The 25,502-nt window shown below is 55.9% G+C and overlaps 1 protein-coding gene across 1 annotated transcript in view; it reads left to right on the forward strand.

The window, feature by feature from the left end:
- The first annotated feature begins 792 nt into the window (after positions 1 to 792).
- JPH3 (junctophilin 3) overlaps positions 793 to 25,502 on the forward strand; it is a 47,021-nt gene continuing 22,311 nt past the window's right edge. Inside the window, exons 1-2 of the mRNA XM_041400946.1 lie at positions 793 to 1,174; positions 15,160 to 15,937. Coding sequence (XP_041256880.1) covers positions 793 to 1,174; positions 15,160 to 15,937 — 1,160 coding nt within the window. The remainder of the gene's footprint in view (positions 1,175 to 15,159; positions 15,938 to 25,502) is intronic.

A 25,502-nucleotide genomic window follows, 5' to 3' on the forward strand; every position in this document is an offset into this window, starting at 1 on the left:
GGGAGGCCCCCCCAGCACCCCGCAGCCCCCGGGGCCGGCAGCCGGGCTCGCCGTGAGCATCCTCGGGCCGGGATGCGGGCTCGGCCGGGCGCGGCCCCCCGGCTCTGAGGTTTGCGGCGCGGGGGAGGCGGCGGGAGGGGGCGCGGGGCGTGCGCGGTGCGGGAGCGGCCGGGAGCCGTGCGGGAGGGCGGCGGAGGAGGCTCCGCATTGCTGCTGCTGCTGCCGCTGCCGCTGCCGCTGCTGCCGAGCCCCGCGATGCCGCCGCGCCCGCCGCTGCCCCCGGCCCTGCGCCCCAGCCAGCCCGGCCGGCGGCGGGGGGCTCCGCGGGGGCTCTGAGCATCCTCCCCCCGGGGCTGCCCAGCTCTCGCTTTTTTTTTTTTTTTTTCTTTTTTTTTTTTTTTCTCCTTTTCCCCCACCCCCGTTCCCTGCCTTGGATGGTTTTTAGGTGGAGTCGTTTGCACCAAAATCCAATAGCTGCTGCTGTTCTTGCTGCTATTTTTTTTTTTTTTTAATGATCCTGTTTCCACAGCAGGGGAAGAGAGAACTGATCCTCAACATACTCCCAGAGAATGAATAATCACAAGAAACTGGCTTAAGCAGCTCCCTGGATCTGGTGCATGATTTCAATTGAGTTCAATTTGATTTAAATTTTTAAATTTTTATTTATTTCTTTTTCCCCAAGTCATCGTTCACATTTTATTTCCTGCATTTCTTCCTATTCTTTTTTTTTTTTTTCCCCTTTTTTTTTTTTTTTTTTCACCTTTCGGGAGATTTGCAAACCGAATTACATGCATGTCCAGTGGGGGAAGGTTTAATTTTGACGATGGAGGGTCGTACTGTGGAGGCTGGGAGGACGGAAAGGCTCATGGCCATGGAATCTGTACCGGCCCGAAGGGTCAAGGTGAATATTCGGGCTCCTGGAGTCACGGCTTTGAGGTGCTGGGGGTCTACACTTGGCCCAGTGGCAACACTTACCAGGGCACCTGGGCGCAGGGCAAGCGCCATGGCATTGGCATGGAGAGCAAAGGGAAGTGGGTGTACAAAGGAGAGTGGACCCATGGATTTAAGGGACGGTACGGGGTCCGGGAATGCACTGGAAACGGGGCCAAGTACGAAGGCACCTGGAGCAATGGATTACAGGATGGCTACGGGACAGAGACCTACTCGGATGGAGGTAGGTGATGCATTGATCCCTTCCTGGTGGGCTGGAGGGTGGTGGGGAGAACCTCCCAGCGGGGTTTGGGTTGGACTCTGGGAGTTTGTAACCTGCTGCCTTGGATCAAGGGATGCTCCCACCCTGCAGGAGAGAAGGAGCCAGCCCAGCGTGGCAGCGGCCCAGCTCTTTGCCACAGGTAGCCCCATATGTTCCGTGGGGTCTCTGGGCGCTGGGTCCTCCCTCCTTCCTCTCCTCGAGCAGGATTTTGGGATGTGGAAGGGGCTGTGCTGCTGGGGGGACGCCCAGCTCCGGCCCAGAGGGGAGCACGGGGTGGGCCAGGCCTTGGGGACACAACCCAAGTTGCACATGGGATTGGCACTTCTGACTGCACCACTGGAACCTGTAGGATTTGCATGGGAACGACGCGGGGCAGGATGGAGGCGAGCGTGTGTGTGGGGGGATCCGGGGCGGATGGGGCAGCTCCAGCCAGCGCCGGGGGGCTCTGCTCCTCCTCCAGCCCCTCCAAAGGCAGCCCCACGCTCAGCCATGCCAGGGAAAAGACTTTAATTCAGACAAGAGCCTTACATTCCTAGTTTACGGCTTAATGCTTAGCGTAGGGGCTCAGAGGGATCACCAGAGCTCTTCTCTGCCGTCAACACGGCTTAACGAGATGCTGAGGGGAAACTGGGATTAGAGGAAAAACAAGAAAACCCAACTGGAGCGATCAACCCCCAAAAAAATTGCTGGGCTAACAAGCTTTAGGGCTGAACTGGGAGAAACAGCTGGTGCTGTGCTGTAAGTGGCTGTATCATCCTCTCTCCTGGGCTGGGGCTACTTCCACAATCGGAATTGCCACCATAATCCGAGGCAGGCCTACCTGCCGGCAGCCAGGGGCACTGGGCTCCGCTGGCCCCTGCTTTTCCCGGGAATGGTGGCCTCCTGAAGCAGGCTCCGGGGTTATTTTTAGGATGTTATGGTTTTCCATACGGCTCCGGTGAGGAAATTGCAGCGTCGGGGAGCTCCATCGCAGCCCTGCCGAAAGGTGCTGCAAGACCTTGCTCTGGAAAAGCCAGTTTGCTGCTTTGTGGTTGCACAGGGAGGGGAGGTTAAACCTCACCTGCAGCTGCTTTTTTTTTGTGCTCTCGCAGGGAGAGGCAGAACCACCTCGGGATTTTTAATGATAATTTGGTGCCGGTTGTTTTCTGCCAGAGAAAAAGAGAGCTGCAACCTTTTGTTTCGGCTGCCTGGAAGGATGCTGGGGACTGAGCTGGGATGTGCCGGCTGTGTGTTTGGAAGCCATGGATAAATCCCAGCAGTCCTTCAGTCATAAATAAAGCTTGGGCAGGGAATCGTCGCCGTCTCCCACATCCAAGGCGCTCAGGAGGGGCTGGGGGGGGATTTCTGCTTGCTCCCAACGTGGGTGCTGTCTCCTCCTGGCACCCAGCCCCTGCCTGGGAGGTTTGAGGGAGGACAGACCCAAGTCTGGACTAACTACAGGTCTCTGAGGGCTGAGTGTTGCAGGGCTGGCCCAGTCCCCGGCCTCGCACGTGCCCCCGCCCCGGCACACTCCCCATCCTCTGCAGCGCAGCGTTTTTTAGGGAAACTGGGCAGCATCCCCACCCTGGGGTGGCTTAGCAGCACTTTCAGCGTTTTCTGAGAAGCTACCAGAAGCAAAGAGCTTTTCCTTCCATCTTGCCAGGCCAGCCCAGCTTCCCTGTGCTCAGGGACCCGAAAGCGACGTCGTCGTGTGTTTGTGATTTCAGGAGAAGGGAAGAGGAGCAGTGCTGGGAAAGGGCAGGATCTGTGGCAAAATGCTCCCCCTGGGACTCTGCAAACCTTCCAAGGAGGAAGGAATGCCAGGGAATGGGAAAACGGGAAATGCAGAGTGCTGGTAACTGTGGATGCTGCTCCACACCAGCTTCCCCCACCTCAGCTGGGCCCCAACACCCCCAAGGCCACTTCCACCAACTCAGCTCCCAGCACCCAGAGGCCACCTCCCTTTCCCGGTTGCCTGGCTCTATTTTTGGTGGAAACCACCAAAGCCGGGCATCTCCAGCCTTCTTGGACACCAAGCCTCGCTGAACTTTGTGTGTTTGTGTCCCAGAGGCCGCTGCGTGCGGGAGCGGTGGCACCGGGGAGGCAACTGTAGGGAAGGATGTTTCTCATTAATCTATTCCAGTTATTACCTCCAGCAAACTGAAGTATCCAAGAATCCTCGCCCCAGCATCTGTCACTTGCCACCCACAGATAAATATTCATCCCTTGCACATCTTTTTTTTTTTTTTTTTAGCTCCCCAGCCCTGGCTTGGGGATGAGGCCCTAAATGCGCAGCGAGGCTCGGGGAGCCCCAGAATCCACGGATTTTCTCCCGTTTTCCCATTCCTTGGCACGGCAGCGGGGAAGGGCACGCTCCCCGTGCCCCAGCGCTGTGCTGGGAGGGGTGTTGGTGTCACCGCCGGGCTTTTGGGCGCGTTGGGTGCCGTGGGTGGCACACGGTGGCCCGGGCGCTCCCGCCAGCGCCGTCCCCACGCGCGGCTTGCCGAGCTCGCGCCTCCCACGCCGCGCACGCCGCGTGCCCCACGCCCGTCCCCCCACGCCCACCGGCCCCCCACGGCCTTCCCACGCTCTCCCTGACCCCCGGGGAGAGCAAATCCTGCTCCCCCGGCCAGGGGGATTTGTGTCCATCCGTGCCGCTCCCCCAGGAGCCCGCGCGTCGCCGATGGCCCTGGCACGGCTGGCACGCGGCCTCGGCGCCGTCCCGCTGTCCCCCCGGCCTCACGCACTCAGACACCCCCAGCACCGCTGCTACAGCCTCGTCTTGCTGCCAAAAAACCTCCTGCCCCCCTCCAGAGCTCCTGATATTACATAAAGCAGCTCCCAAGGGTTGCTTGGTCGGGTGCTGGAGTTGAGGCACTTGTCTGATTCACCCCAGCTCCGGAGTGGGAGCTGGAATTGCTCCCTTGCTCCAGGGAAAGGGGCTGCATCCACCTGGACCAGCAGCTGTGTGGGGCTGGGGATGCTGGCACTGCAGCTGGGGGCACCTGGGGCAGAGGGTTGGAGACCCTCTTCTGATCAGGTCTGGAGATCAGGAGGCATCGCAGCTGCTTCCTGCCTGGGATGTTTGGGGATCGCAGCGATTTCACCCCGGGGACAGCTGGAGCTGGAGCTCCAGGCTTCCCATGGGAATCCTCTGTATTGGGTTAGGGTTAAGCTGCTGAAACCATCATGGCTGTGGGAGTGGGTGAGGCGGGGTGGCTGAAGGGAGCCCCCAGTCTGTTTTTGCCCTTTCCATCCCTAGCAATGCTGTTTTCCTCCTCCTCCCACCTCTTCCCAGCTGAACAACTGGGATCCTAAACCAGACAGGGGCTCTGGCATGGGAGCAGCCCCATCCTGGGCACCCAATGCCCAGCGTCCCTGAGGGAATGGGACAGGCTAGGGGTGCCTTCTGTGAGCCAGCCTCACCCTGTTGCCAGTCCTCTCCCATCCTGAATGTCCCACGCTCCCTAAATCCTAAATCCTTGTTTCTCGGGAGGGCTACCCCGAAAGGGCCGGGCGGTGGCATGGTGGTGCTCATCTTGTGTAATCTCCGTGCCCACTCACCTAAAATGAATCATCCTTTGATAGGTGAGGGAAATATAATTAGTGTTTGCATTGTTAGCACTGGCTGAGTAGGCAAGTGGGTTTTCTTGGCCCGGGCTGGGAAATATTCCTGCCGTGGGGAGAGGGAAGCGGAGCGCTGGGAGCTGCCCTGCCATCCTGTCCTGCTCCATGTCCCACTTTCCCACCCCTGCAGTGGCACTGGTGACACCTCTCCTAGCAGGTGCACCAGGAGCTACCCACCAAATGGCTGGGGAGTGGTTGAGGAGGGGAAAAGCATGGAATATTTCCCAAAAGCCAGCATAAAGGGCTGCTCCGGGGGGATGGAGCAGGAACGCTGGGCAGGACCTACCTGCCTTGGAGGGGGCTGCATCCCCTCACCTGAGCTCAGCCATGATTTGGGATGAGCCACCACCAGCCAGGAGGGTTGGAATGGGACATCTTTAAGGTCCCTTCCACCCCAAGCCATTCCCACATTCCACAGTGCCTGGTGCCTCTCCCCAGCCCTGCCTTCCCCTGAGCTCCTGCACAGGGGAACCCAGGAGAGAGGGCAAATTTCCCTCAGGATCTATTCATAGCACAGATGTCAGAATTACCTTAAAAGTACCAGCTCTTCCCTTGTTTTGCTGCCGGGAAGGAATTGTTGATGCACTTTAAACAGTGGGCGGAAACAAGCAAATACAAGAGCGCCCTGATCCTCGATCCTCCCGTTCCTGCAGCACCCAGAGCTGCTCCTAACAGCCCCCCAGAACCTGATAATCAATTTAAAAAGTCAAGATTTTGGTGATGGAGCATCTCGCTGTCTGGGCTGGGTCTAGAAGCTGCTTGCAGTGGTTCTAGGAGAGCAAAACCGGAGACGTCAGGAGCTGCCGAGCGCAGAAAAATGAATCAAAATACTAAATGAAGATTCTGACCAGCCTCATTAAAAATAAATGCTATGAACTCATGGTAATTACTTCTCTCACTGGAACATGCTGCTTAGTTTCAGGTACAGCTCAGGACAGAGGAAAAAGGATTTTGACCTCAGAGAAAAGAACATGAGACAGAAATTGCCAGACAGGCCTCAGACCCTCAGTCCATCTTCCCGAGCCTTTTATCCAGGCTGAGATTCTCCAGGGAATTGTGCAGGACCCCAGCCTTGGGCAGCCCATCAAGCCCCTCTCCCTGACCCACAGCAGAGGCTGACCTCAGGCCTGAAGCTCAGTGCTCATGCCATTTCACTGGGGTGGGTTCTCATGGCTTTGAATGCAAATCTCAGGATATTTGCATGTGATTTGATATCCCATGGGGCTCCTCGTGGTTGGGTGACATCTGCTCCTGGAGCTGAACATTTTTTTTTTCCCTTTAGAAGCTCCAGCTTGTGGAATCATGTGATTTTGCAAGATTTTTCAGCTTCGGTTTGGAAGCAAGGTTTCCACCCAGGCTATTGCAGAAAAGTCATTCTTCCAGGCTTGGGAAGCAGCAGACAAGAGCTAAAAATGCCTTCTGTTTAAAAATGCCTCGATTTTAAAATGAACCTGATGAATTTTGAATGCTTTGAGTCAGGTAACGCTGACGTAGATGAATGAGCTGTATTAAAGCAGGCGTGACTGGGAGATGGAGGAGCTGGGCAGGGTGAGCTTGGGGATGGTCTCTTAGGGGTGAACTCTGGGGTTTAGCATCTGCCTTGTGAGATTTTTTGTCTCTTTGGGTCTGGTTTTGGCATTGATTGAACTCCTGAGCAGGAAAGGATTTTTTTGCAGGAGTTTTTAGGAGTTACAGGAGAGTCCTGATGGTCATTTGCCCCTAGATTCAGCTCTTTAACTCACAATTAAAGTATTTTTAACAAAAAAAAAAATTAAAAATTAATGAGCTTGCAGAAAACAAAACTTGAAAGGCAAATGTTTATATTTTGGGGCTTGATATTGGCTTTTCAAAGACAGATTCTGGCCTTTGCATCAAAAATCCTTACAAATTGCATTGGATGCATGAGCATTCCCCAAGAACAGCCACTGCTTTCCCAACATTATTCCCTGAAGAGGTTCCACTCACTCTCAGCACAGAGCATCATGAATTTTCATGAATGAGTGAACAGCCAGAGCAAGGCCCCTCATTTTGCTGATTTCCACAAGAAGATGATCTCTACAAAGGTATTATTTCCTGCTCAGGGCATCACTTGTGGCCTGCAAGGTGTTTCCCTGGCATGAATAAGGGTCTGGAAGTGTCCAAGGCCAGGCTGGAGGGGTTTGGAGCAATCTGGGACAGTGGAAGGTGTCCCTGCCCATGGCAGAGATGGAATCAGATGAGATTTAAGGTCCCTTCCAACCCAAACCACTCGGTGATTCCATGATTTATTTCACAGGGAATAAATAAACCCTGTTCTTGCCTCATCCCTCCTGGAGCAGCCTCCCAGCCCTGATCCAGGGGGAGCTGAGCCTCATCCCAGCCCTCTGAGCACCTCCCACACTCGGGGGGGTGCAGCCCCCAAACCCATCAGGCTGGGAGAGGCTGGGAATCAGCCCTTGCTCCTGGATCTCTGCTGGGAGCAGGAGAGATGCCAGAGTTTGGGGCAGGATTAGAGCACGGGGGGATGAAGGGGATCAGCATTAGCCTGATTTCACTCTGCCTTCTGAGAGAGGCACATTGGCCTTAACAAAGGTGCTGAGCAATATCCTGACGTGGTTTGCATCCCTGGGGATAAAACCTTGTCCTGCTTTTGACCCCAGCTGAATCTGCAGGGGTTCAGCTGCCCTGGGAAAACCGTGGCCCCATTTCACCAGGGGATGATGGGGATGATGCCTCCTTGGCTTCCCCTGTGTCTGACAAACCCAGCCCTTCCCACTCCCTGGACAGGCAACAAGAAATGTCTTTCTTTGGTTGTTTCCTTTTAAAAGTTGTATTTCCCCTGACTGCAGGACCTGGAGCTTTAGGAGGAATCACAACTGGCCTGAGAGGCACCATGAACCCCATCAGAATCAGTGAAGCCAAAATTTGATTGCCTTTATTGTGGGATTTTGAAGACTTTCCTTCAATTCTGGCTGGAAAAGGCACTTCCCAAGCAGGTTTGGGGAAGCAGGAGATGCAGCAGCAGCGAGAAGAGGGAGGGGATGCTCAGGACAGGCTTGGTTCTTCCTGAGGAACAGAGTTTTTCCCCTTGAAGCAAATAGCTGAAATGCCTTGGAAAACATTCATTTCCACACAAGATTTTTTTTTTTTAATGTTTCCAGTGAAGGAGGAGCCTTCACCTGCTGCTTGCAGAGTATCCCTGGGACAGGCAATGAGGACATAAATGTGTCCCCACGTTTGGGATGGGGCTCGTCCCCCCCAGAGGAACATTCTTGCCACCTGTGATTTCCCAGTGATTTTCCCCAAGGAGAAGGGCTCAGCAATCCCTGTTCCATGGGATTTCAGCCAGAAATACTTTTGTTGTTATTTGCATCCAGAGGAGGAGGAGGAGAAGCAGGAGAAGGAGGAGGAGAAGGAGGAGGAGGAGGATGAGGCGTGAGGCTGTAGAAATCCATCTCCTCCCTGCAGCCCCCGGCTCCTGCAGAGCTTCTGGCTGTTCCAAACCCATCCCTGCTCCCATCTCTACCCCTTCTAAATCCACTTCCTTCCAAACCTCATCCAAACCCGGCACCTCCACTGCTTGTTCACTTTAGATGGAGGCTCCCTGCCCTTAGAAGTACGAGCTGACCACGCTGACACGAGCTGTAATTCCTTCTCATTTGTTGGCCCCCAAACCAGATTTCATTCTTCTCCCAGGCAGGAGCACAGCAGCCCCTGGCAGCCCTCATCCTCCTCATCCTCTCCTCCTTGCCCTCCGTGCCTCCCTGGCTGCCCAGGCCTGGCTGTGCCCACCATGTCTGGATGCACCCAGCATTAGCACTATGACTAACACCCATCACGTGCTCCTGCCTGCAGATTAGATTTGCATACTCAAAAATCCATACTTTATTCCTTCCCCTGTGTAAGCAGTTACCAGAGCATATTTTTGGCAAATTAGCAGCCACAGCAGAAGCATCTGACTGTGTTTTTAGCGTGGCTTGGTGCTGGAAAGCCTTGGCAGGGCTGCAGGGGGATCGGTGCTGTGGATTCCCAATCCCTGTGGTGCTGGACACAGGCAGCATTCCCACCTTCCAAGGTGGGCAGTGCAGGTGGCACCTCCCAGCCATCCATGCCATGCCTGGGGGGGGTTTAGGGCAGGGTTTGGGGGATGAGAGAAGGAGCTGGGCACAGGGCAGGGCGTGGAAGTCAACCAGCTGGACACGGTGTCCTGGTGCCACGAGGGACAGTGCAGGAGGGGGGTCCTGGCAAAAAATGTGTCCCCACGTCCATGCAGTGACCAGGGGGTTGAGGGAGGGGATTCTCCCCCTCTGAAACCCCACCTGAAGTGCTTTTCCAGCTCTGGGGCTTCCCAGATGTGGAGCTGCTGGAGCAATTCCAGAGGGGAGCACGGAGCTGCTCCAGGGCTGGAGCCAGGCTGGGAGAGCTGGGGGTGCTCACCTGGAGAGGAGAAGGCTCCAGGGAGAGCTCAGAGCCCTTCCAGGGCCTGAAGGGGCTCCAGGAGAGCTGGAGAGGGACTGGGGACAGGGATGGAGGGACAGGACACAGGGAATGGCTCCCACTGCCAGAGGGCAGGGATGGATGGGAGATTGGGAATTAGGAATTGTTCCTTGGGAGGGCGGTGAGGCTCTGGCACAGGTGCCCAGGGCAGCTGTGTCTGCCCCTGGATCCCTGGCAGTGCCTAAGGCCAGGCTGGACAGGGCTTGGGGCACCCTGGGACAGTGGGGGGTGTCCGTGCCATGGCAGGGAGGGCGAACAACAGGAATTTTAAGTTCCCTTCCCACCCAAACCATTCTGGGATTCTGTGCTGCTGTGCTCAGGAGTCCCCATAGAGTCAGGCAGAACATTTGGGGACACATTTTTCCCAGCAATTCCCTGGGATGGCCAGCAAGGGTGTCCCCATTGTCACACCCTCAGAGCTGAGGCTGGGTGAGCACCCTCCAGCCCTCTCTTTTCTCCCAGACTTCTTCCCTTTGGGATGGGTTCCTGGCATGATTTGTGTGTGAATCCTCCTGGGCTCTGTGATATTGAGCAGCTGGAAGAGGATATCTGTAAAACTCCCTCCTCTGGTTGGAATTCAAGAGCCCGGCCTAATTATTGCCATTGGACATCTTTAATTAATATGCTGCAGAGGCCAGAGATAAGAGGGGGGCTGAGCACGCCAGGAAGGATCCTTTGCGAGATAAATCAGCAATTTGTAAAACCTAATTACTCTGGCTTGGAAAAGTGGAGGGGCACTTTGGACCACTTCCCCCTCCTGGCTGGGATTTTGGGGAAGGAGAGCTGGGAGCTGGGAATGCTGCTGCTGCCCAGCACAGTCCCTGCACCAGGAGGACCTGGCTGGGATGGGACAGAGCTCCTGCCCTTTGGAGCCTGCTGCTCCCCTTTTCCAGGCAAAGCTGGGAAGCTGTGTCCCTGTTGCTGATGATTTTATCTGACCTGGGAATATTGACCCAGCGTGCTTGGGTTTTAGCTCAGTGTTAGGGATGGAAAAGGAATTTTTTCCAAACGTTTGTCTTTTTCTGAGGTCAGGTTGTGATAATGACACGAGTGTGTCTGCTGCCCTCAAAGTGCTTCACAACATCCCAGATTCCTGCCTGGATGTCTCCATGTGAGGAAGGGGAAGAGGGCAGGTCTGTGCAAACCTCCCGTGGGCTTTTTCCATGTGTTTGCCAAAGGGTTCATCCTGCAGGACACAGAACCAGCCCTGTGGGTTTGGGAAAAGCCTGGGAGCAGCCATAAAGCTTCTCCTTAATGGTGTTCCTGGAGTGGGGCCAGAGGGCTCAGTGACTACAAAATGCCAAATCTTGGGTATGGGCAGAGGGGGGAAAGAAAACGCAGTCATTCCAACCCAAAAAAATCCTTATTTTTATCTCCTTCCAACATCATGGACCAGGTTTATATCCAAGTGCATGATGTTGCCTTAAGCCAGAGGAAGCCCCACATACCTGAGCAGCCCAACATCCTCCCTTTGGGCTTCCTCCTGTGCTGTTCAAATTCCAGCTATTCCTGGGGGAGCTCCTTGGGATGTTTATTTGTTATAAAGCTGGATTTCACTGGAATGGATGCTTCACAGCCCCTTTATCCAGTGGCTGGGCATCACTGTGAGGTTTCACCATCTCTCCATAAGCAGGAAAGGATTCCAGGTCCAGGAAATTCCTCCGTTTGGGACAGCAAGCCATGGCTTGGTTGTCCCTTCCCAACCATGGAGAAGAAAGACCTTGTCAGCATGAGGGAGCAGTCCTGGCTCCCCACAGTTCTGTATCCCAGAGGGATGAGCCAGAGCTCCTCCCCTCCCCAGCAAATTCCCCAAAATCTCTGTGGCAGAGGAAGGGAAACACACGGAGTCACTGCTCCTGCAATGCCTCTGATCCCCATGGAGAGCTTTGCAAGCAGGAGCTGCATCAGAGTCCCCAGCCCAGTTGAACTGCTGGAATGCTGCTGCCTTATCCCTGTTCCCAGCAGGGAACATGGAGCTGCAGGGTCCTGCTCAACTCCCCTCTCCTGGTTTGCTGCAAGTTGCAAACCCAGCCCAGCCCTGATTTTGGGGGATTTTGGCGTTATGGGGCCACCAGGAGCTGCCCTGCAGGCTCTCAGCTCTCTTCCCAGGATGGGTTTTAGCCAAATGCTGAGGCAGTGCTGCTCCCTGACATGCTGGAGAACCAGGAATGATGCTGCCCAAGCCAGGGACTTCCTGCTGTCTGCTCTCAGCCCCGCTGCCTCTGGCCAAGGATGGGGCTCTGCACGCTCCTCAAGGCCATGGCAATTCCTGCAGGAGCTCTGGAAACAAGCCAGCCCTGCTCCAAGGGGAATGAGCCAAAAAAACCCCAAATTCAGCATTAGGAACACCGGTGAATCTGTCCAACAGCACTGCCCCTTGTCTTCTCTCCGTGTTTCCATCGATCCCTGTCTTTCCCATGAGCCTGTTCCCTTTCTTGCACTTTGTTATTTCTGAATTAGGGTTTTTCTCTCCAGTCCATCTTTTGGGATGACTCCAGTTGTTTTCTCGTAGCTTCAGGCTGTGCCTTCTCCTCAGCTCTGCTTGGCATGGACAAGCACCTTTATCTTGACTTTCCATGTCCAAGGCTTTCTTCTCTCTCTCTGTCCTTTTTGCCCCATGCAAAAACAATCACACAGAAGTGGGATGGATATTTGTGGCATCTTGGAGGCATCCACAGGAGTGCCCTGCATGGCTGAGGGAAGAGGCTGGGACATTTTCCTTCCCGGGCATTCTCTTCCATCACAGAGGCTTTGGCTCTTCTCTGGCTTGGGCAGTACAATGGGTTTGTGGCCAGGATTGCCCTGGATTGCTCTCTGCCTCCCATCCTGAGGGAAGCACCTTCCCCTCCTGCATCCTGACCCTGTGAGGTGCTCAGAACCAAAATCCTTGGAATTCTCCCTTCAGCACCTCAGCAGATGGTTCTGCTCCATCAGAAATGCTCGTTCCACCCCTCCCAGCCCCACCCTGCTGTCCCCACCGTGCCAGATTCCTGCTGCACCTTCCCTTTCCGTGTCCAGAGCTTGGAGCCGCTGCAGCCGGTCCATCCTGGCACGTGAGGGGGAATGTTGTGAAATCCTGTTTGCTCTGCAGGGACAAGGAGTCTCTGGGCTCCTTGTGAGACCAAGCTTTGTGCACATATCTGCAAATGTTGGGGCAGAGGTTAAGCTGAGCAGGGCTCGGGGAGGAGGTGGCTTAGCAATGCAGATCAGATGGCTCCTGCCAAATCCTGGAGATCCAGGCTTTAAAACATCATGAAGTCAGGGAAGGAAGGAGAGCTGCTGGCTGAGGAAGGGCTCAGCTCCCTGACAGGAAGCTCTTTGATCTGCTGGTGGCCATGAAGCTGCCCAGATGCCTTGGTGGCCTCTGGGGCAATCCCTAGGGATAATCCATGCCGCTGCCTCCTGCAGGGAAGAAACGACACCCACGAAAGCAGAGCTGGGGGTGGGGAGGTGCTGCACGGTGCTGGGGGAGGACAAGCAGGATGGAGTGGCTGGAAAATCCACCTTGCCAAGGAAATGCCACTCCTGGCAGCTGTGCCATTCCAGGAGCAGGGATGGGATGGCAGCATCCCGGGCACCTGAGCCTGCCTGGGGACAGGCACGGGCTGCAGCTGTGACCTGCTGTGACCGATTTGCCGCCGGTGCTCCAGCCCTCAGCGCTTTGTTCTGCTCCCTGCCGGTCCCTCTGGTTTCAGCACAGGGCTGTGATCCTTCACGCTGCTCCAGCTGAATCCAGGGAGGTTTTTCAGCTGCACTTTTGCCAGGAGATGAGGAGGCCGAGGGACCTGTGGGTCAGAGATCGAATGAAGGGATTCACCAAGGGAGAGGGAGATCAGGATTTGGGCAGGGTGGGATCTGGTGGATCTCATGCAGGAACTGTTCTCCCTGTGCCCCTGCCCACACTGGCATCTTTCCCTGGAACCCACTGTATCCATCTCCAGGGAGGCAGGAGCACGGTGTGAGGACATCCCAAGCCACCCTGGGGGCTCCTTGGCAGGGACACTTGGGGCTTTGGGGGGGAATCTTTCCCCAAGTTGCTCCATTGTCCTGGTGAGACACTCTGGGATGGAGCCAGGAAGGGAAGAGAGGTGCTGCCAGGTGCCCAGGGAACGCAGGGACACCTTGGCAGGCTCTCCCCTGCCACAGCCACCATCCCAGGTGTGGGAGAGCTGTGGGTGCATGGCACTGGTTGTTCCCCATTCTTGGGGACACCGCAGGGGACAAGGCAGGCTCAAACCTCCACACAGGACATTTCTGCTGTGTCCCCTGAGCTGCATCTCACAGGTTGTCCCCCATCCTTCTCCCTTCTCCCTGCCTTGCCAGTGCCTGCCCTAATCCCGGTGCTAATCCTATAAACCCTCAGTAAATCCTGCCTGTCCCTGCCTCTCCATGTCCCTTCCCCAGGGCAGGCTCTGTGGGGTCCCCACCTTGGGTCTGCTGGTTTTTTGGGGTGCACAAAGCTGTCACCCCAATAATGTAATGCCATTGGAGCACAGGGAAGGGTGCCCAAATCCTGGGGAGTTTGTTCAAAGCACTGGCAGCTAAAAGACAGTTGAAGAACCCCAAAGTACACCCCAAAATGTGGCCAGGTGCTGGTTTCACGCTCTCAGGAAGCAGTTCCTGTGCTCAGCATGAGCTGCTCCAGCCCAGATCCCTTCTCCACTGCCGAGCCCCACCCAGAACTGGGCAGGGAAATTCCTCAGGGAGTGCTGGGGTAGGACTGGCCGGATTCTCGCAGGGTTCACTCTTTCAGCAGGTCTATTTTGAGGTTCCCTGGGCATGTGGGAGCCGGGCACAAAGGGAGGTCCCACTGCTGTGCCCATCTGCCTGTGCCCATCCCAGCTCCTCACATCCTGGGGCTGGGACTGCTCCCAGCATTCCAGCAGCTCCAGAGCCCGGCTCAGAGGCATCCTCGGGCTCCTCAGCCTGCCTCAGCAGGGCTCACAGTGGATCACTGCATCTCGAGCTGGTCTGGAGAAGATTAAACCAACCTAAGAATAAAAACAAGCCCTTCACTTCAATGGGCTGGGATAAAGCCTGGAATTGTGCCAACCTCTGAGCTCCAGGAGGAGATGGGATTAGGAACCCTGAGCAGATTACCACCCACCCCACATTTCAGTGCACAGGGAGGGTGCTGAGGTCCAGCTGTGCCCCCCGGGCTGGGTGGGCTCCTTGTCCCCCTGTTCCAGTGCTGTGCTGGAGGCCTGTGTGTGTTTCGTGCCACCAACAACCAGTTAAGAAACTCCAGGAAGTGCCCACGCAAATGTAGGAGCTCCAACAGGGGCACAATTCCAAGGGGAATATCCAAATGGATCTCTCCCCGTGAGGCCTTTATTTCTATGGAGCTGCTTCCTTCCCCAGCACCCCGGATGAAGGCTCTGTGTGTATAAATAAATGTATTGTTATGCATTATCCATCCACTGTGAGATGCCAGCAGCATGGACAGGATCAGAGTGTGCTCCTGGATAACCATTCCCCCATTCCACACCCCTGCTCCCTCCCTTTCACGTTAGGGATTGATCCAAGGGGCAGTTCCTTGATGCCTTGGCTGGTTTCTAACACCCCCATGCAAGCCTGCAATCTGGAATGGCTGCCCGGGGAGGTGGTGGAGTCACCATCCCTGGGTGTGTTTAACAAAGCCTGGATGTGGCACTGGCTGCCAGGGTTTAGTTGGACTCGATAATCTTTAAGGTCTCTTCCAACCTGGTGACTCTGTGAATTCTGTGAATCCAATCAATTTTTCCCTCCACAACCTGACATTACAATCCCCATCCTGGAGCTGGGACTGGGATCCCAGAGCTGCTCCCGGAGGAGTTTGACGCCATGACCCACCCTCTCCGTTTGCTTTTGTCTCCCCTCCGCAGGGACGTACCAGGGCCAGTGGGTCGGGGGGATGCGCCAGGGTTACGGCGTCCGGCAGAGCGTTCCCTACGGCATGGCTGCGGTCATCAGGTCACCCCTGAGGACATCCATCAACTCCCTGCGCAGCGAGCACACCAACGGCACGGCGCTGCACCCCGACGCCTCGCCCGCCGTGGCCGGCAGCCCCGCCGTGTCCCGCGGCGGCTTCGTCCTCATGGCCCACAGCGACGCCGAGATCCTCAAGAGCAAGAAGAAGGGAATCTTCCGGCGCTCGCTGCTGAGCGGGCTCAAGCTCCGCAAGTCCGAGTCCAAGAGCTCCTTGGCCAGCCAGCGGAGCAAGCAGAGCTCGTTCCGGAGCGAGGCCGGCATGAGCACGGTCAGCTCCACCGCCAGCGACATCAACTCCACCATCAGCCTGGGCGAGGGCGAGGCCGAGCTCTCGGTCATCGAAGACGACATCGACGCCACCACCACCGAGATCTACGTGGGCGAGTGGAAGAACGACAAGCGCTCGGGCTCGGGCGTCAGCCAGCGTTCGGACGGGCTCAAGTACGAGGGCGAGTGGGCCAACAACAAGCGCCACGGCTACGGCTGCATGACCTTCCCCGACGGCACCAAGGAGGAGGGCAAGTACAAGCAGAACATCCTGGTCAGCGGCAAGAGGAAGAACCTCATCCCGCTGCGCGCCAGCAAGATCCGGGAGAAGGTGGATCGGGCCGTGGAGGCGGCCGAGAGGGCGGCCACCATCGCCAAGCAGAAAGCGGAGATCGCGGCGTCCAGGTAAGGGGGTTCCTGCCCATCCTGGTGTGTCTGAGCTGGGATCCCGCCCTAGGGGCTTGGGATAAATGGGGTGTTCCTGCCCATCCTGGTGTGTCTGAGCTGGGATCCCGCCCTAGGGGCTTGGGATAAGTGGGGTGAGAGTTAGGAGGGGTGCTGCTGGAGGAAAGCAGCCCGTGGTGGGGGTGAGAGTGAGGAGGGGTGCTTCTGGAGGAAAGCAGCCCGTGGTGAGCATCTGCAGGTTGGTGTTACGTGGACCTCACTTGCCCAAGCCTTGCAGTGCTGTTCAAAACAGGGTGGATCCAAGCCCGGTTGTCCCTCTGGTAATTCCCAGTGGGCTGGGGATGGACAACCTCCCCAAGTGAGGCAGGGAGGCCACGGAGGGTCACCAGAGCGGGGCAGCCTGGGCAGGGGGTGGTGGCACCTTGGTGGCTGTCACAGGCTGAGCGTTGTCACTTAGGGGATGCTGGGTTGTTTATCCCATTTTTCCCTCTCCTCTTGGATGAGCAGAAGAGCTCCTGAGTTTGCCCAAATCCTCTGCCTGACTCACAGCCAAAGGCTGGCCTGAGCTGGGAGGATTCCCAGCCATTTCCATTCCCAAAAGGGTTTTTTTGAGTGGAAAACCGGTCAAATATGTGCCTTCAGCCCTGGGGAGGCTCTGCTGGAAAACAGCAGATCTGGGTGCCCTACAATGCCCCTTCTCCCTGGGCAGCTCTCATGGAACTGCTCAGAGATCCAGAGCTGGGATCTGCTGAAAACCAGCAGGAGGGGAGGGGGAAACGAGCCATGACTAATTTAAATTGAAATAAGGTCCCAGCTCAAAGCAGGACCAGCTCAAGCACCCTGTAGCTGGCTCCCAAAGGCACCTGGAGCCCTGTGCCTTGCAGGAAGCTCCCAGAGCAGCAGTGAGGTGAGGAGGAAAAGCTCCTCTGGAGAATTCAGGGCTCTTTGTATCACATTTTGGGGTGGTTTATTAGAGCATGTCATTCCTTTCTGTTTTCTGAGCAAGGGCTATATTTAGCAGCCAGGCTGGGAAAAAGGGCTGGGGTTAGGGGAAAAACCCAGGTATCCTCAGCCTCCTGTGCTGGATTAATTGTTGGGTCTGGAATATTTGTATGCAGAGTCACACTTGAAATCTTTATCAGCAAGTCTGCCAAGGGCTTATCTGCAATATGAATGAGCCTCCCGGGCCTGCTTTGGGAGCACATTTGGGCTTGATGATGTTTTTGAGCTGATGGTTGGAAAAAAAATGAAAAGTCCCTCTAGAACATCAGGTAGGAAGCAGACTGCAGAGGAGTGGGAAGGCCAGATCTTTCCCTGTGGTCTGGGGATGGATGGGAATGCCTCGAAAGGCTGCGATCCTGGAAATGTGGAGCTCCAGGGTGCTGTGGAATGGATCCTGGAAATGTGGAGTTCCAGTGGGCCGTGGGATGGATCCTGGAAATGTGGAGCTCCAGGGTGCTGTGGGATGGATCCTGGAAATGTGGAGCTCCAGGGTGCTGTGGGATGGATCCTGGAAATGTGGAGCTCCAGGGTGCTGTGGGATGGATCCTGGAAATGTGGAGCTCCAGGGTGCTGTGGGATGGATCCTGGAAATGTGGAGCTCCAGGGTGCTGTGGGATGGATCCTGGAAATGTGGAGCTCCAGGGTGCTGTGGGATGGATCCTGGAAATGTGGAGCTCCAGGGTGCTGTGGGATGGATCCTGGAAATGTGGAGCTCCAGGGTGCTGTGGGATGGATCCTGGAAATGTGGAGCTCCAGGGTGCTGTGGGATGGATCCTGGAAATGTGGAGCTCCAGGGTGCTGTGGGATGGATCCTGGAAATGTGGAGCTCCAGGGTGCTGTGGGATGGATCCTGGAAATGTGGAGCTCCAGGGTGCTGTGGGATGGATCCTGGAAATGTGGAGCTCCAGGGTGCTGTGGGATGGATCCTGGAAATGTGGAGCTCCAGGGTGCTGTGGGATGGATCCTGGAAATGTGGAGCTCCAGGGTGCTGTGGGATGGATCCTGGAAATGTGGAGCTCCAGGGTGCTGTGGGATGGATCCTGGAAATGTGGAGCTCCAGGGTGCTGTGGGATGGATCCTGGAAATGTGGAGCTCCAGGGTGCTGTGGGATGGATCCTGGAAATGTGGAGCTCCAGGGTGCTGTGGGATGGATCCTGGAAATGTGGAGCTCCAGGGTGCTGTGGGATGGATCCTGGAAATGTGGAGCTCCAGGGTGCTGTGGGATGGATCCTGGAAATGTGGAGCTCCAGGGTGCTGTGGGATGGATCCTGGAAATGTGGAGCTCCAGGGTGCTGTGGGATGGATCCTGGAAATGTGGAGCTCCAGGGTGCTGTGGGATGGATCCTGGAAATGTGGAGCTCCAGGGTGCTGTGGGATGGATCCTGGAAATGTGGAGCTCCAGGGTGCTGTGGGATGGATCCTGGAAATGTGGAGCTCCAGGGTGCTGTGGGATGGATCCTGGAAATGTGGAGCTCCAGGGTGCTGTGGGATGGATCCTGGAAATGTGGAGCTCCAGGGTGCTGTGGGATGGATCCTGGAAATGTGGAGCTCCAGGGTGCTGTGGGATGGATCCTGGAAATGTGGAGCTCCAGGGTGCTGTGGGATGGATCCTGGAAATGTGGAGCTCCAGGGTGCTGTGGGATGGATCCTGGAAATGTGGAGCTCCAGGGTGCTGTGGGATGGATCCTGGAAATGTGGAGCTCCAGGGTGCTGTGGGATGGATCCTGGAAATGTGGAGCTCCAGGGTGCTGTGGGATGGATCCTGGAAATGTGGAGCTCCAGGGTGCTGTGGGATGGATCCTGGAAATGTGGAGCTCCAGGGTGCTGTGGGATGGATCCTGGAAATGTGGAGCTCCAGGGTGCTGTGGGATGGATCCTGGAAATGTGGAGCTCCAGGGTGCTGTGGGATGGATCCTGGAAATGTGGAGCTCCAGGGTGCTGTGGGATGGATCCTGGAAATGTGGAGCTCCAGGGTGCTGTGGGATGGATCCTGGAAATGTGGAGCTCCAGGGTGCTGTGGGATGGATCCTGGAAATGTGGAGCTCCAGGGTGCTGTGGGATGGATCCTGGAAATGTGGAGCTCCAGGGTGCTGTGGGATGGATCCTGGAAATGTGGAGCTCCAGGGTGCTGTGGGATGCTGGGTCTGAGAACCTGAGCATCCTCAATCCCCCAGTGGTGATGATTCTGGAATACCATGAGAGTGGGATTGGAAGAGATGCTTAATGAGTTCTTGACATGTAATATTCCACCTCTAATTATGGGAGAGAAGGGGGGGAAAATCGAGTCAGGAATGCCAGTTGTGAACAGCTCCCTGCCCTGCACTGACTGGGTGGTCCAGGGCTCTGCTGGAGGAGTCCAGGGAGGCTGGGCAGTGGAGGGTGGAGGATGGAGAGTGGAGATGGATGGGATTAGGTGGGTCCAGGGAAGGATTCCTTTCCAATATCCCATGTAAATCTCTGCTCTTTTACCTTAAACCGCTTTGTCTGAAACCTCCAATCCCTCAGCTCGAGCTCTCCCCCCTCGCGAGGCTTTTGGCAGAGTCCCTGAGCCTGCAGAACCAGAGCACAGCAAGGTTTTACATACCGAGATCCAGCTGGAAAAGCTTTCTTATTAATCTTAGTCCGATTTCATTTTAAAGCTTCCTAATGAAGGAACCCTCCCCTGCAGTGCCCACACCAAACTGCATCGTCCAAATGCCAAAAGCAGAGCTAGGGGAGAATCCTGGTGCTCATTCCCGAGGTTTTGGGGCTCAGGGTTGGAATATCCCCCTCTAATGCCAACATAAACTCCAATTTCCCAGCACCTGGCGTGGCTGTGCCTGTGTGTGTGTATTCTTTTCTGTCTGAGTTCACTCTGCAGCCTTTCCCTTGGTGGGGGAAAAAAAAAAAAAAAATATGTGCCCACCCACGGCTTTCATTAAATTTGTAAGAATTCAGTATTTTTGAAAACTCTGCCGCTCTGTCAGATTTGGTTGGAATTGGCCAACACGTTCAAAAGTTATTAGTGTGGGAGTGATGGCATATAGATATATAAACAGCACAATCACAGGAGTGAGCCCCATTTCCTGAGGAAAGTAGGCTAAAAACACAGTGTGCTGGAGACAAGGAAATTGCTTTCCCAAAGTTGTTGGGGACTGAGTAGAGCACAGTGATATCTGCACCTTTAAGGGATTTCTTTTAGGGTCGAGAGGAGATTCTCCTAAATGTTCTTTGCTGTAATTTAAATGGGAGAACACACAATTCCCTCTGATTCTCTGGAATTGTTCAGTGAAGTGAGCGGGGAGGAAGGGATGTGAATGAGGGTGAGGAGCTCCTGTTGATAGCAGCTGGCCCATCCCTGGGAGGGTTCAAGGCCAGGAGAAAGTTTGGAGCAGCCTGGGGTAGGGAAGGAGTCCCTGCCCATGGCAGGGGTGGGACTGGATGAACTTTAATGTCCCTTCCCACCCAAATCTTTCCATGATTCCATGGCCAGTTTTCAGAGGGAGACAAAGAGGGAACTCTTCCCCAGCCTGTGTAGAAAGAATGTTCAGGGTGTTCTCTGAGTGCCCTGGGAGATTTTCATTCCCTCTCAAATCAGTCAAGAGCCTGCACTCTTTCTGCTGCCACCCTGGAAGGACAAAGGATGCACTGGACACCCTGAGCCCCATCTCATTAGTGCTAATTGACACTTCAGGCAAATTATCTGTAGGCTCTGGTGTGTCATCATCCACTAAAATAAAATATGCAGGCAACAAAGGTGGGCCAGGGAGCTCAGCCCAGCCCCTGGTTTTTGGCACAGCCATCTGCTGGGGGGAGATGGGTGCACAGGGAATGTCAGGGGAGATCAGGGTTGACTCCTGCTCTCCAGGATGGGTGATGGCAGCTCAGACAGACCCTACATCTGTCCTGCTTCCACAGTTCAGGGGTTTGGAACTAGTGGCTGGGCTGGCTATGGGAGGAGGGACTGTCCCTGGATGAGTCCCAGGGATGGGTGGCACGTGGCAGACACTTCACTCCTCTCCAGCATGGGGGATCTGCTGCCCAGCACCTTAAATCAGAATTCCTGGGAGCAGCCAGTGCCCCAGCTCCCAGAGGGAATGCTGCTCCCAGGTCACTCCTAAGTAATGCTCTCCCTGGCATAATTATAGCCCAGCCTTGCACCAACCAGGAGAAAAATATAATTAAAGCTCCACTGTCTCAGGAGGAGCTGGGCCACAAATTAGCACAGTGTCATTCAACTCTAGACAGGGAAACTGGAGGGAAATAGGAAAAGGAAGGAAATAAAGACAACCTTTGCAGTGAGGAGGGGACAAGGGGCATGTTTGGACCCATCCTGGATGCTCCCTGGGGGTGCTGCAGCCAGGGCTGACGTGGGGCAGGAAAAGCCCCCGAGAGCTGAGCAGCAAAGTGCAGGAGGTTCTTAGAGCCAAACAGGTATTTTTGTGAGAAAAATGGAAATACAGCTCAGGCAAAACCCAGAGAATAGCAAAGCTGCTGCAGCCGTGCTCTGAGAGTCACAGGAGTCTGTAAAATAATACACGTGAAAGTGTTCTTGTGCTCAGTAATGTCCCCACCGGCTGTCCCCAGCCCCGGTAATGTCCCCACCGGCTGTCCCCAGCCCCGGTAATGTCCCCACCGGCTCTCCCGGTCCCGGTAATGCTGCTGCTTAATGCTCTGCCAGGCCTGAGCCCGCAGCTCTGCCATTGTCTGCGCTGCCTTTGATTTCGGGTTGTTGCTGCTGCTTTTTGGGTGCCTGGGGGTGCTGGCTGCTGATCCCAACCCTGCCTCGTGCTGCCCCAGGGGCTCCTGCTGTGGATGGAGAGGGACAAGGAGAAGGAGGAGGGGTGGGAGTTAAGGGCCCCCGAAGGGTTTTGTGTCCCCTTCCTTGGGTCAGGGCAGCAGGGACACACAAAGCCAGCATGGGGCAGAGCTGAGCTGGCTGCAAGGATGGGCTGAGCTGATGCCCAGGTGAGGCAGGGACTATCACCAGCCCCTCTGTGGGTAATTTTGAGTCCAGGGAGGATTCCTCTGCTCATGGCCCTCTGCAGAAGTGCTGCTGCTCCCTGCAAGGGCCCTGCTAGCAGCTGGAGCTGGGGATTTGCAGGAGTCACCTCTGCCCATGAGCTGGGCACTGATGGGGTCACTGAGGGCATCACCTGGAGCCCCCAGGCCTCGTGTGGTCTCCCCATCCTTCCTCCACCCCTTCCTGGTCTCCCCATCCTTGAGGGATACAAAGGGTCAGGGAGGGAAACACTCAGGGGGTGACTCCAAGGCTGACAGCAGCTGGGGCAGGAGGTGATTCTCCTCACAGCAGCGTTTCCTTCTTCCCCCAGCCCTCTCTGCCCCAAACCTCCCCTGTGCAATGCAAGAGGAGCAGAGCCTGGGCTGGCAGCCTCCACTGGGCTCTGCTGCTGCTGGAACTGAGCATTCCCTCCTTCCCTGCCACTTCCCTGCCGCCTCCCTCCCTGCTCTGCCGTGCTGCCAGGGGTCAGGGGATCCCATTAGGATCAGCTGTCGTTCCCTCTGGGATTCAGCCGGGATGACAAGGACACGCCTGGCTCACGGCAGGCACATTCCCACCTCCAGCCCGGGCTCGGCCATCCCGGAGTGTCCCGTCCATCCCTCCCTCCCCAGGTCCGGCTCCTGCGGGATGCGATGCGACGTGAGCACCGTGGTTGTTGACGTGCTCCAGCCATGCCAATTTAATAACTTCCTGCTCAGACGGGATTTGCAGCCTTAAACCCTTTTGTGGCCGTGTCAAAAGTCAGGAGCAGCCTCCAGGCTTGCGCAGGGCCAGCTCGGTGTGTCCCCAACAGCCACCCCGCCACGGGGGACAGCCTCCAGGGCAGGGCCAGGCTGGACAATGAAGTGCCTATTGTAGGGATGAAGATTTGCGAGGTAATCCAGCTGGAAAAAACCTCAGCAGATCATTTGTACTCCTGGCAGAGCGGCTCAGTGGGGTTTTGGTTTTCCCATCCCTCACCCACCACCTTTGATCCCATCTTGGCCATTCCCACCCCTTCCCTCTCCAGCAAGCTAAACGTGAGCCAGAACATCCCGTACCCACGGCCCCGGTGTGTGACAAACATTCCCAAAGCCATTCCCAGCTTTGCGGGCTCTGCTGAAGCCGCACAGACATTCCCAGCCCCTCGGATTCTCGCTGTCCCCGCGGTTCTGTCCCTGTCCCCGCCAGGAGAGTTCTCCCAAACCCGGTGCTCTGAGCAGTGCCAGTCCCGCAGCCAGACACAGCTGGGAGGGACGGCTCAGACAGAGAATGGGGCAGGAAAGGGGATTTGGGATGCAGGAGGGGTATTTGGGATGCAGGAGGGACGGCTGAGCCCGAGAATGGAGCGGGAAGGGGATTTGGGATGTAGGAGGGGCATTTGGGATGCAGGAGGGGCATTTGGGATGCCGGAGGGACGGCTGAGCCAGAGGACGGAGCAGGAAAGGGATTTGGGATGCAGGAGGGGAGAGCCGGGATGGGGGAGCGGTGCCAGCAGCGGTCACCTGTGCGGGGCCAGCAGATGGAGGGGACAGGGAGGGGTGGCACGGGCTGGCAGCGAGGCGGGGAGCACGGGAGGTGATTCAGGGCTGGCAGGCAGCGCTTCCATGGGAAGGGGCTGCCCCGGAGCGCCGGGCAGGAGGGAGGGCAGCGCGGGGAAAGGAGAAGCTGCCGGCTCCTCTTCCTCCTCCTCCTCTTCCTCCTCCTCCTCTTCCTTCTCCTCTTTCTCCTCCTCCTCCTCCTCCTCATCCCTGGCATCGCACCGCAGCCCATCGCAGTGCGGATCATCCGAATTAATTTAATCCAGCCCTTCCCGGAGGGGAACGGGACCATTCCAGCGCCCGGAGATCCCCCAGGAACCTCCTGCCTGCCCGGCACAAAGTGATGGAGCATCTTCCTGCTGCTTTGGGTGGAGCACCCAGCACACGGGGAGGGAAAGCAAAATACACCAAAACCACAACACAAACACAAAATACACCAAAAAACACAACACAACACAAACTGCTTTTCCTTTCTGCTGTTTTTCCTTTCTGCTGCTTTTCCTTTCTGCTGCTTTTCCTGCTCAACGAAACTGCAGAGCTGCTTTTCCCTGGGATTTTGGGCAGGGAAGGAGATCTCCCTCCCCCTGGCCGCCCTCTCCATCCTCATCCTCACCCTCCCAGGGGTGGGGGGAGTGCTGGGATAACCAGTCCCCCAGCCGGGCCCAGGGCTGGGAGGGGAGATGCCGTGTCCCACCCCCCCCCCCAAACCCCCTGCCGTGTCCCAGGGATGCTGCATCCCAAAATTTGAGGGTGGAGAAGAACCAAGAGGAAGGGCTGGGGTCTCTCTGCTGCTTTCCCAGCTCCTGAGAGAGGTCTCCGTGCTTTTTTTCTTCTCCCAGCTCCCATTTTGGGTTTCCTGGTTGTTCCCACCCTTTTCCCTTCAGCAACATTCCCAACACCATCCTTGTCCCTCCCCACACCTTTTCCTCCCCAGGGAGAGGCAAAATTAATATCAGGAGCACAAGCAAGAGGAAAACACAGAGCTGAGCCAAATTATTGGGTATTTTCCTTGCTGGTTTTCCTTCCCCTGAGTTTGGGATGCTGGAGGCAGCACAGGGAATGGGCTGTGGTATTCCAGGCTCTCCTTGCTCTTATTCAGGTCTGAAAAGCCCCAGGCAATGAGGTTTCTGTCACCTCCTTCCCACAGGACAAATGACAAGCTGCCCTGGCTTCCTAATCCAGGAAATTAAAGGATTTGACTGTAGACCCCGCTAAGCAAATTTCCCCCCTGAAAATCCCACGGGGATTTAACCCATGGATCGGACTGATTATCCCTTTATTGTTGTGACTGAGAAAGTCCCAATTCCTCTGGTGGCACCTACTTCTCAATTTTGGCCCCTCTCCACCCCCCTTTTTCCATGGTGGGCAGCTTCCTTTGCTGCAGCCCTCAAAGCCACCCTTTCCCAAGGCCACTCCCGGTGTTTTCACCCATCTGCCTCCTGCAGAGCTCCACTCCAAGTGACAGATGGCCAGAGATGAGGCTCCCTCTCCAGATGTTGATTTTCTGGCCAGCTGTAGATAACACCCAGGGCAGCATCTCCCTGCAAAGCCCATCAGCTCTGTCCTTGCTGGGGGCACAAAGTTCAAAGGAAGAGAAATGCAGGAATTTGCCTGGCCCTGCTTATTCCATGTGTTCCTTGGCCAGGGAGATGCTGGGAGCATCCTGGTGCCAGATGTGCCTCTGGGTACCAGCTCCACCTGGCCCAGCCTTTTAAAGTCGATGGATTTGGATTTTCTTGTCTTTGGGTTTTTTTTTTTTTTTTTTTTTTTTTTTTCAGCAAAAAACAGAGATAAAATACAGAAATCCTTTTTGGGATGGTGGGAATAATGTGAGCTGGAGACAATCCTGGCATTTGATGCTCTCATCTTTCTCCACTGGGAATGACCCAGCTCAGGGATGTGGTTTGAGCTGTTTCTCCCAGAATTTTGGGGACTTGGCCCATCCCTGTCCCCCCAGTCACTGAGACTTTGCATCTTTCCATGTTGTGAATTCAGTTCTCCAGCAAAATTCCTTTTGGCCACTCCAAGGCAAGACACAGGA

This window comes from Onychostruthus taczanowskii, unplaced genomic scaffold (assembly GCF_017590055.1).
Source record: "Onychostruthus taczanowskii isolate IOZ18803 unplaced genomic scaffold, ASM1759005v1 scaffold18, whole genome shotgun sequence".
Classification (NCBI taxonomy): Eukaryota; Metazoa; Chordata; class Aves; order Passeriformes; family Passeridae; genus Onychostruthus; species Onychostruthus taczanowskii.